Source organism: Alexandromys fortis, unplaced genomic scaffold (genome assembly GCF_014885135.2).
Source record: "Alexandromys fortis isolate MF-2015 unplaced genomic scaffold, M_Fortis_MF-2015_v1.1 scaffold_189, whole genome shotgun sequence".
NCBI lineage: Eukaryota > Metazoa > Chordata > Mammalia > Rodentia > Cricetidae > Alexandromys > Alexandromys fortis.
In genome coordinates, this window is record NW_026068081.1 from 2,493,555 (window position 1) to 2,505,826 (window position 12,272).

At 43.5% G+C, this 12,272-nt stretch overlaps 1 protein-coding gene across 1 annotated transcript in view; it reads right to left on the reverse strand.

The window, feature by feature from the left end:
- The window catches only part of LOC126488462 (uncharacterized), a 42,166-nt gene extending 30,924 nt beyond the window's left edge, over positions 1-11,242 (reverse strand). Inside the window, exons 1-3 of the mRNA XM_050121955.1 lie at positions 11,129-11,242; positions 8,492-8,586; positions 8,337-8,409 (exon numbers count right to left, since the gene is read on the reverse strand). Of these exons, the coding sequence (XP_049977912.1) occupies positions 8,337-8,409; positions 8,492-8,586; positions 11,129-11,242 (282 nt within the window). The remainder of the gene's footprint in view (positions 1-8,336; positions 8,410-8,491; positions 8,587-11,128) is intronic.
- Between the last annotated feature and the right edge of the window lie 1,030 nt (positions 11,243-12,272).

Here is a 12,272-nt window from a genome sequence, read left to right on the forward strand (position 1 = left end):
ATTAACAGGTATATGTCATGTGGGTCACACAGACACAAGTATATCCCTTGTGCTATCTGTGTGTGACATGTATAGAGAGCCAAGTCCAGGGAATTCTACCAAAATATTAGTAACAATTCTCTCTACATGCTAAAAATATTCTTAGCTTTGAAGAATATCTTTACTTTGCTATATTATTAATCTCCTCACAACGGGGCGGGATATGCACTGGTCCCATTTTTACTGCAGGGAAAAGGACTATGCAGGGCACAGATGCAAAGGGGTAAACATCACACGGCCTATGTTAGAATTCTGTCTACCACAAACTCCAAGAGCAGATGTCAATAAAGCAGGCAGACACATGCGTCTGGAGTTCAGAACGAAGGTCTGGATGGGGTATGCATGTTAAGATAGCATCGACATGCAGATGGTACTTAAAGCTATGAGATTGGATGAGGCCTTCAAAGGAAGGCTACTGATAGAGAAAAGAGTTCCGGGTCCTGAGCCCTGGAGAATGCCAATGTATAAAGTTTGAATAGCTGAAGTGAAAACAAACCCTGTGATCAAGAGGGGCCATAGTCGGTGCACAGCTTTAAATCCCTGGACCCAGGAGGCAGAGGCAGGCAGATCTCTGTGAGTTTGAGACCACCCCACAGACAGTGAGATACTTCCAAGTCACGGGAGAGGATGATGAAAGTAGCCCTTACAAAAGCAGTTAGGTGCGGTGCTTGCAATAATAGCCTCCAAAGATCGTGTTGAAGAGAGAAAAAGGAAAAGAGGAAAAATTGGAGTTGTCAAATATACACAGGTATTTCAAGGAATTCGGTTATAGAGAGGAGTCAGGAAATAAGTGCAATTAGTTAAAGGGGGAAGTTAGATCAAAGGGCTAATTTTTTGCGATGGAAGAAATAACATCGTGTTTATATGCTAATGGAAATTCTCCACTAAGAGGGAAATTTTTAAATTTTGTGTTGGTGACAAGGGTGGTGGGGAGCTGGAGCAATGAAACTGGGTGGGAGGAACGAATAGGATACAGAATACAAGTGCAAGGGCTCTACAGGTAAGATATAGATGGAAACGTGATAGAGGGCAGAGTTATGGGCAGTAGAGGGCAAAGATGCAGGCAGATGGGTAAATGTGATCTGAAAGCCTGCAAAACTTGTGTCCTTACACACTCTCTCTCAGAGCCTACTGTATTGTCTCCTGTATTCTTCCATACTGCCCAAAGTGTCAGTATGGGTTTCCTTCAGGTGTTTCCCAAAGTATGCTCCTAAAATGCTTTTACCACTGTAGAAAAGATTCTAGTACTTCGTGTTTATTTTATTACCTACCATTAGGAAACATGTCCAGTACACCTAGCCAGGGTTTTCGGATATCGTCCAAATGTAAATTGTAAATGAATTAAAAGAAAAATTTTAACCAAACTACAAGGGATACTGTAAAGCTTTTAGATTATTTACAAGTGACCTTTGAACAAAACTGATTAAGACATTGATTCTGCTGGAGGCCTCTAAGAGCAGACATGTCTAAGCTAATACATTTAGCTGGCTTTGCTCCTGAAATTCTGCTGTCAGTCAGGCCCATGTATCTCAGGACTGGAAGAAGTTCCTTCTCCCGGGTTATGCTGGTCTCTGTTTAGAGATGGAGAACTCACTACCACTGAAGAAGCCTCTAAATAAACAATAGATAACGAATCAGTGTTTTAAGCCACGGAATTTGTGATAATTTCTTAAAGCAGCAATGAAAAATTACTAGAAAAACAACAGCAGCTTTGAGCATAAGGCTGGAAAAGACCCTGGGAAAGTCCTCGACTTCTCGCTGGTCTCTGGATTCCTGGAACACAGGAGTGGACGAGATCTAAAGCTAGAAGCTACTTTCTATACTATTCCTATGGCTCTTAGAATGTGTTGTCTGTCTTGATATTAATTATCCTCCCATCTTATGTATGCAACTTCTGTGAGTCAGCACAAAGCCATGGCCAACCAACAGTCAAGAGGCATGACGCTTTGCAACTGAACAACGTGCCGGAGTCCCTGTAAGGTTTTCACAAATGATACAAACATCAACATCAATCGGAAATAAAACAGCAAGAGTCCTAAGAGGTGTCATGGGTTGGAAAAAGGAGGACTCTAAAAGAGGCTGTAAATGTGACAAGCTGAAAGAGAACGAGAGGCAAAGACTCCCCGGGGAAGGAAGTGAACTTTCATCTCTAGCCAAGAAGAAACAAATGCTGCAGACTCATTTTGACTCTTAACCCTGATAGCAAGCCAAGAAGCCCGCGCAGCACAGAGAGAAGCCACAAATCATTATGTGACCCATGAAAGCTTCGCCCCTGAAGCTCTCATGTAGCTTTCTGACCTCCATCCGGATCTCAGGCAGTGTACTGGCAGCAATGGAAAATGGATGTTACCGACTTCCCTCGTGATTTCATGGTTCCTGTATCAGGCAGCTGCCTAAACCCCGGGGAGGAGAAAAACTGCATGACATACTTGGGGATTTGAAAGGAGCCAGACTCAGGCAATCTAGACAGAACCTAGACGATGAATTATCTCCTCAAGTTCAAAGGTTGCTAGGGGGAGAGATGGGCTTATCTAGAGGGACAGGCAAGGTGAACGGGTACATATTTATTAAGCTGGCTGGAAATTCAGCAACTCCGGGTGCTCATATACCTTGATATTTTACACTTTGGTTTTTTTTAAAGATTTATTTATTATGTTTACAATATTCCTTCTATGTATGCTTGCATGCCAGAAGAGGACACCATATTTCATTATAGATGGCTGTGAGCCACCATGTGGTTGCTGGGAATTGAACTCAGGACCTCTGGAAGAGCAGTCAGTGCTCTTAACCTCTAAGCCATCTCTCCAGCCCCGATATTTTACACTTTGTAAAAGTGTTGCAAGCTAACCTATTACACTACAGGCCCTCCATTGTTTTATACTGTCTAAGACAATTGCAGGAAGAGTTGCTACTCTGTGAAGTCGCTGGGTCAGGCCGTGTTTTTAAAAGAAACTCCCCTACTTAACAATAATAATAAACTAAACATTTCAAAAAGTTAGAAGACAGGACTCATACATTTTACCATAAAGAAATTGTACATGTCTGAAGAGATAAGTATAGTTGCTATGAATTCCAAATTTGTACAATGTATGCGTGTCAAAACATCACATTTTACCCCATTTACATGTACACTCATTACGCCCTTTCCATTTAGTTTTTACTCATAAAGGCTTTCATACACAAGTACTGTATTTACATTGTATCCAACCTCTCACCTCCAACCCCTCCACTCTCGCTCACATTCATGACCTCACCTTTATGTTCTTATGCCATTAATTAAAAATAAATACAATTTAAAATACTAGGGCTGGGAATGTAGCCCAGTGGCAGTTATTGTCAAACCTTCTCAAAGTTTTGAGTTTGATTCCCTAGCACTGCAAAATCAAACAAAATGAAAAACTAAAGCAATTCAGAAAATAGACAAAGCATATAGAGTTAAAAACATCCTAAAATCAAATATTTGGTGAAAGAATTATATTAAGATTATAAAAACATTTCACACACATTTTGTATATATACATATATATGCATAGATCCTAAATTACAAATTATATAATATGATTAAAAGACAATCCAACTATTTTACCATGGGGAGATTTGAATGGAAACTTCATAGCTATTCAAAAACCATACAGATTTTTCTCAGACAACGAGACAGCAAGACGAAATTGAAAAGAAAACCTAGGGCTTGTGAGATGGCTCAGAGAGTGAAGGTGCTCACCACCAAGCCTGATCATTCGCTCAAGTTTGATACCCAAGCCCCACATGGAGGAAGGAGAGAATCAACTCCCACGGGTCGTTCTCTTACCTCCACACATACACTGTGGCATGTGCATGCCCGCCACACACATATAGGGGTGCACACTCACTAATAAATGAATAAATAAATAAATAAATAAATAAATAAATAAATAAGTGTGATCTAAAGGGGGACCATGAATTTTCCAGGAGTAATTGTGCTGTATAACAGCCCCCCAAAATGTATGTGATCCTATTTCTCCAGGGCCTTACCAGCATTTAGTGCCATCATCTTGTTCCTTGCACTCTGACAAATGTGTAGTGATATATCACTACAGTCTTATTTTGCACTGCTTGGAAATGTCAGGCACCGTTTCCTATGCGTACTTGCCAATGCGTCTCCTCATTCCTGGGCTGCCTCACCGTGGCTGTAAGTTCTCAGTAGTGCTTTCTGAATCCGCAGAGGCTTCTGTGCTTTGAAAATATTCTCCCAGGTTGTTGCTTTCTCTGAATGCTCTTAGTAGTGTCCTTTCCAGAGCGAAGGGGAGTTTTCTTCTAGATTTGAAGACGTCCAATGGATCAGCTTTTCCTTTCAGATTCATGTTGAGAGAGAAAATTAATCGTCAGGAATTGAGTCCAGGTGAGGAGGTTGAAAGGCAGCTATGCTAACCACTACCCCACCAATGCAGCTTGGCTTTGCTTCTTGTGAATCAGGTTTCTGATGGCAAGTCTAGCAACTCTTCGCAAGTCCCAACATTCTGAAGATTTTATCCTGTTTTTATTCTCAAAGCTTTAGTTTTACGTTTTCATTTAAGTTCATGATCCATTCTGAGTTAATTTTTGTATAGGGTGAAGTATATAATATATAAGCAAGGGGATCTTTGTGTGTGTGTGTGTGTGTGTGTGTGTGTGTGTGTGTGTGTTTGATTCCATCATCATGTATGGAAAACTATTTCCTCCATCAAATTTCCTTTGCACTTTTGCCCAAAACCATTTGATATGCTGGGTTTTGTGTTGTCTCCCACTGGCCTGTGATTGTCCCTCCAGCTGCACCATGCCTTCCTGAGTCACAAGGTCTCATAGCAACCCTAAACGCCAGGTAGAGCCATTCCATACACTTCAGTTTCCCCCTACAATTTGGTCCTACGCTGGTTAGTTTTGGACAACCTGTCACAAACCTAGACACCTGGGAAAAGGAACCTCCGTTGAGATGTTTCTTCCACCAGATTGCCCTATAGGCTAACCTGTAGAGTACTGTTTTATTCATGATTTCTGGGGGAGGTCCCAGATCACTTTGGGTGGTGCCACCCTGGGAAGGTGGCCACGGGCTGGGTAGGAAACGTAAGTGAACAAACCATGGGGAGCAAGTAAGTAAGCAGTCTCTGCTTCAGTTCCTGCCTCCAGGTTCCTTCTCTGAGTTCCTACCATAGCTTCCATTGAGGATGGCCTGGTACCAGAAGCAAAATAAACCCTTTCTTCCCTCAAGCTAGTTTTGGCAGTGTTTTTTAGCATAGCACACGAGAGTGAAGTCAGACAACCCATTGGCTATTTAGAAGTATGTTGTTTACTTTCTAAGTGGTTGGAGACTCTCCTCTTATAATTCTGTTATTATAAGCCAGACTTGTTGGCTCGTGTCTGCCATTCTAGCAAGCAGGAGGCCGTAGCAGGAATTACTGTGAATTTAAGACCAAGCCTGGGTTCTATAGCAAAACCCCATCTGAAACAAAAACCAAAATTCCATTACTAAGTTTTTACTCTGGCTAAACTGTGGTAAAAAACAATGCAACTCTTTTCAGCTTTATTTCAGGTTATGTGGTCTCTTCTTGTACATGTTCTGTAGTACTTTAAAAGAATGTGTGCTCCAGGGAGAGCGGCATCTATACAGATCGATTTAGTTTTGTAGTTGGTGTTACTGCGAATTTCTCCTACATCCTTACTTGTTTTCCGTCTAGTTGTTCTAATAACTGTTGGGAAAGGGATGGTGGTGACTCTGCTGCCATCATAGATTTATCTATTTCTCCTTTCCATTTTATCATGGTTTGCTCTACTGTTTGGAGGATACACACTCACATTTTGATGTCTCTTTGGTAAACTGACCCTTTCCCCATCAGTTAACGTCCCTACAGTTTTCTTTACTCTGATACCTACTGTGCAGGACAGTAATGTAGCACCACCCACTCTTTCTTTAATGTTTGCATGAGAGAGAGAGAGAGAGAGAGAGAGAGAGAGAGAGAGAGAGAGAGAGAAGATGGACAGAAAGACAGAAGAGGGCATTACATGCCCTGGGTCTGGGCTTCCAGGTGGTTGTGGACTGCCTGAGGTGGGTGCTGAGAATTCAACTCTGGCCCCTTCTCTATCCCTTATAAATGTTCTTACCATTTTCAGTATGCAGGTGCTTTGAGTTCTTGGTTCAATTTATTCCCTGGTTACTTTTTAACTGTTGGATCCCATCCTATTGTAACAGTTAATGGTCAAAAAAAAGGAGTTGTTTTTCCTGCCGTGAGACACATAACAGTAATGGGTCTGACCAGTCATGGACCAGAAGCTCAAAAATATATGTGCAAATCAAATGCTCTCCCTTTGCTTTCTCTACCTGCATGTTGCACAAACTGTCATCCAGCTTCTGGCAGTGCTCCTTCCTCATTTTCAAATGCTGGAACATCAGCTTTGAATGACCATACCTGGCTAAAGCTTTTTTTCTTTTAAATTTTCTCAAGTTAATGGGTCTGTGGGCATGCTTGCATGTGTGTGTGTGCATGCATGTGCATGTGTGTTCATGTGTGTATGGCATGTGTAAGCAGGCGCCCTTAGAAGTCAGAAGAGAGACAGAGACCCACACCGGAGCACTGGACTGAGCTCCCAAGGTCCCAATGAGGAGCAGATGGAGGGAGAACACGAGCAAGGATGTCAGGACCAAGAGGGGTGCACCCACCCACTGAGACAGTGGGGCTGATCTATTGGGAGCTCACCAAGGCCAGCTGGACTGTGACTGAAAAAGCATGGGATAAAACCGGACTCTCTGATCATGGCGAACAATGAGGACTGATGAGAAGCCAAGGTCAATGGCAAGGGGTTTTGATCCTACTTCATGTTCCGGCTTGGTGGGAGCCTAGCCAGTTTGGATGTTCACCTTCCTAGACATGGACGGAGCGGGGAGGACCTTGGACTTTCCACAAGGCAGGGAACCCTGACTGCTCTTTGGACTGGAGAGGGAGGGGGGGAGGAGTGGGGGGGGGAGGGAGGGGGGGGGGGGAGAGGGGGGGGAGGAGGGGGAGGGAAATGGGAGGCTGGGAGGAGGCGGAAACTTTTTTTCCTTTTCTCAATAAAAAAAATTAAAAAAAGAATATCTATCTCACCCAGACTTCAGAAAAAGAGAAAGCACATAATAAAAGAAAATATGAATCAAAAAAAAAAAGTCAGAAGAGGATGTCATATTCGCTGGAACTGGAGTTTGAGGCTTCCCAGCATGAAATCCAGAAACTAAACTTGGATGCTCTAAAAGAGCATAAAATGCTTTTCCACTGAGCCATCTTTCCAGCCCATCTTTTCTCTTTATAAGATAATTCTCATGCACCTTGTTCTTGTGATGTAAAGCTGTCTAAAACACCAATATACTTTCACTATCTTTCTTCAGTCACTTTTCAGTAACGCTTTCTAATGAAGCCTTGACATTTTGAGTATGTCTGACCATACTTAAGCCTGAGGATTTAACTGCTTTCTTGTGATGGTCGGATCACAGAAAAGGAGAAATAAATGTACTTTACTGTTAGTTTGTGGTGAAAGTCCAGGTTACCCCCTTGACTCCCTTCCACATCTGAGGAAGGACTACTGAGTAGGAATGAGGGCTGTGGGTTCCCACGCAGGCTCCATCAATACCCCCCTGCTTATAGAACAGCTTCCAAGTCTCCTTCCTAAAGTCTTCTGGCACCATGAGGGGAAGCTGCCTCTTTCCTTATTGGAAGTACTCAGAGTCCTCTTTTCCAAGCATCTTCTGATAACACTTGGTGGGAGGACTGGAACGTGTCGTTATAACCTTGTGTGGGTAGAAGTCTAGGCTCCTGGCTAGAGTGTTTCTCTAGTGTTTGGCTGGAGTAGAATTATGTCAAAAAATATGCCTTTTGAGGCTACCCTGAACCTTTTTCTCTTCATCTGCAATCAGTAGCAATTCCAGATAGGTGTCTTTGTAACTCCAATTCTAGACTAGATAATACAAAGAGAAAACCCAAGGAATCTACCATCATGCCATTTTGTAGGCTCCAAGATTTCTAAATAATCTACTTTCTCTCCATTTATCACAGTATTCCTTTTTAATCTTTTTCTTTAATAACTTCTTTATTGACTTTGGGAGTTTCACATTATGTACCCCAATTCCATTAACTTCCCGGTCTCCCTGCCATGCTCCTCTCATCCGTTTCATGAACCCCCATATAAGGAAACAAATCAAAGCAAACAAAAGCAAAACAAAACCAAAGAAACAAAAACCCACAACAAAAAACAAACAAAATACACAACAATAGAAAACTCTCTTTGCTTCTCCTTCTTTCCTGCTTTTCCAGCACCTCTTCATCCATCCTGGGGGCAATGGAGGCTTCAGTGTGCCCAATAGTACACCTCTTTGTCCCGTAGGTTTTACTGGCAAATGTTCATTGCAGTGAGTCACTGGTCTGGTTCATGGCCTCTGGTTTCTGATACACCATCATCACTGGATCCTCACCGGAACTCCTCTGGGACTCCTGTGGCTGCCCCAGGTATGGAGATCTTGCGGGTATCGTTCCACAGGACCAGTCTCTTCACCAGCTCCAGCCGGTCCTAGATGGATGGGGTAGGTGCTAGGGTGGGTCAACCCAAGGCCCAGCTGTGGGCCTGGATAGTAGTCAAGTCGGTCAGTCCAGGCCCCTGGGCTCACCCACTTTGGCCAAGTGAATGGAGTCAGCTTCCCTACATTCGTGCCCTCAGGGTCGGTTCACCCTGGCCTGTGGTGAGGGGTGGGGGCCATCTGTCTTCTCCTCATGCAGGGGCAGCTCTCTCGCTGCAGTGTCCAGGGAGAGGCCAGGCCAGCTTTCCTAGGGCCAGCGAAGGGCGTGGCCAGCTCAACATGGCCGTCTGATTTTCATCTCACATGGTTCCTATGGCCTCCTGAGGTGACCCAGACCACAGACACCCACACCCACCCCAGCTGTAGCTGAACCATGGACCCAGACATGGCCCTCAGCAGCAGCTTGGGCCTGGTTGACATACTGGCTCTGGGTATAAGGACTGGACACTCAGGTAGGAATGGTTGTAGCCCTAAGCTTGGGCCTCTATATGACCTTTGGTGGCAAAGCAGGACCTGGACTTCGGCATTGATCCCACCATGGTAGAACCATGGACCCCAACATGGTTCTCAACAGTGGCTGAGTCTGGATGTCACCACTGCCCCAGTGGCAGTATTGGCCCTGAGACACCAATATGGCCCTCGATCTCTGGTGTCTATATGGCCTTCAATGATAACAGGGTCATTGGACATTAGTACAGACCCTGGCTGCAGTAGGGCCATGGACCCTGACATGGCCTGCAGCTACAGCTCTGGCCCAGACACCATCATGACCTTGTGTAGCAATAAAGGCCACTCAGATCTGGATGCTTCCTAGCCCTTGGACACAAGCCTGGACTTAGATGGTTGATCTGACCCTGGGCATCCTCATGGCACTTGGTGGCAACAGGTGTCCCATACATCAATCCATACCCTGACAGCTATAGGGCCATGGACCCTGACATGACCCTTAGCAGCAGTCTGGTCCCAGATGAGACCATATCACAGTATTCTTATTTTTGTCTTTATTAGTAGCAAGAGTTTTTAGTTGTCATTTGTGGGAGAAATAGTGAAAGGTGTGTGCATCCCACCTCCTCAAAAGCAAAAGTTCTAAACTACTTTTAAAAAATGTTCATTCATTTATTTGTGCACACATTCATGCGCATGCATGTGCCTGAAGATCAGGACATGTTGGATCCTCTGGAGCTAAAGCTACAGGCAGTTGTGAGCCGCCTGACATGGGGGCTGAACAACAGACTCGGGTCCTCTGGAAGAACAGCAAGGACTCTCAACCACCGAGCCATCTCTCTGCTCCCTGAACTTCCTTTATAAATAATTAATTAAAACAATATAGACTGTTGTAATTTGAAAATGTCCACTAAAAATTCATATGTGGGAACCTAATGCCCACATATGGCAATGTTGAGGAATGAAGCCTATTGAGAGGTTTTTGGGTCATAGGGCCAAAGACCTTATGAATAGCTAGTACCCTTCCTGCATGAGCAAGTTCTCAGTTGCGTGACTGATTAGTTACTACAAGAGTAGGTTGCTATAAGACAACCTGCCTGCATTCTCTCTCTTCTGCATGCATGTGATTCCCCTTCTCACTTCCCTAAGCTGAAACAGTACGGTCCTTCACCAGAATCCCAGAAGATTCCAACAGCACGCTCTTAAACATCCCACCCTATACAACTGTGAGATACAGTCAACCTCTATTCTTTACAAATCAGGTGCTCTGTTCCAACATAAAATAGACACAGACCAAGATAAAAAAAAAAAAGCATCTTATTTCTAAGAAAACTGAAGCTCTGTGGTAGAACACTTGCCTAGCATGCACAAGGAACTACATTCATTCTCCAGCATTGCAAGAAAAAAAAAATGATTGCCCTATCCCGAACCTGCTAAAAGAGAGTAAAGGATTAGAGACTTGAAACCTACATTTCTATCAGTCACCCCCTTTCCACCAAGATAGTCTAATAGACCCTAATCTTTGAGATTCTCCAATCTCAGTTATCAATAAAATTGTCGAGGGTGAAGATTTGTAACAGGGCTGGAGATTGGCCCTTGGGATCTTATCAGCATTAGCCAGAGCTGTCTGGGCACACTTGTGCAACCAGCCACCAGCCCCACCCCTAATTATCCTCACAACCAGAAATAAAAGAACGTCCTCACGTAGGGCTCAGAAAATGTCACTAGTTCTCTATCCAATTTCCCTGAACTAGCATGCTCATAAACCTATGACAGATAGTGAAACCAGTCTGCCAACTTTTGCTCCCAGGGAGTCCCAGTGTACATAAGCTCTTTGATTACACTGTCTCCTGGAGTTCTCCAGTGTATTGACACTCTCCTTCCCATTTTAAAATCTACGCCCAAACTTGTATAACCTTGAGCTTTTATCACTTCTCCTAATCTCCAAACTGATGAAATAAAATTATGTCCAACAGTAATTTAGTTTTCTCGTTTGCTCCTCGATACTGAGAGATGGAAGTAATTCGTCTAGACCATAGACGCACACCTTTTTGAGCAATGGGACACTTTTTTGATAAAGCATTAACTCACCCTGGACCTTTCTTCCTTTATCAGTATCTGGCCTAGACTCTCACTAGGAAAGGTGTGGTTAAGAACCACCAGCAGCACCACCACCAGAAGCAGCAGCAGCAACCACAGTGTCATCTACGAGCTTATTAAACCTGCAAAATCTTCAGACCCACCAAATCCCCATGTCTGGCACATACATGGTAAAGTTATACAAACACTGAGCCAAAGGTTTCAGTATAAAAATTTCTTCTTGACCAAAAATATAGTAAGAAAGTGGATCAGGGAAGTTCTGTACTTTATCAACCATAATTATGTTATCACCGATTGTATCCCTTTCAAAACAGCTTTTAATTTTTTGAAATGAAAATATAGTCACATTATTTTCCCTTCCTTCCCCCCAGCCCCTGGGCACTGTTTAAACAGGTTTATACCAGCCTCCTGCATTTGTCACTTGTCTTTAAAGATTTTTTCCAAACCTTACCTGTTAGAAGATTAAGGTAGTGGTTCTACCAGGTAAGAATCAATAAGGCTATTCTCCATATAGGGAAAGGTATTGGAGGCCAAGCAGTGTGCTGCTCAGGTCTCTGTCTCTGTTTCTGCTTCTCTGTGTATATCTCTGTCTCTCTGGGGGGGGGATGTCTCTCTCCCCACAGGCTGTCAAACAATTAAGTTATCAGGACGTCCTTATTCTAGGAAAGTAGACCATTCCACTTCTGCCCTTATAATTTATATGTGGTTAGCAGGTAAACATCTATGGTGTAGTGAAACCAGATACCACTTTAAAGTGACCCACCCCATGCCATTTATTTCTGGTCATCTCACCCTGTTCTTGCGATATTAGTAAAATACTATTCCATTTTTCTGCTTGAAAGGCTGCCTGACAGACTGTTCAGTGTCTATCACGAGACGCAGAGTCCATAGCAACGGTAGTTTCCATATCTCCTCCCAACGCTTGCAGTCCTTGGGATGGGGGTTGGAAGTATATCCTCCTAACTCCCTGCCATATGGACTTGAAAACTGATGTGCTTTTGCTGATGCCATCAGGGCTCCCTTTAGGAAGTTCTAGCAGTGAAAGCCTCTATCTGCTGAACCATAGATGTTAAACATCTCAAACAGGAATTGATGGCACATTATCCCTTTAGAGTTCCTCTTAGCTTTTGCAAGC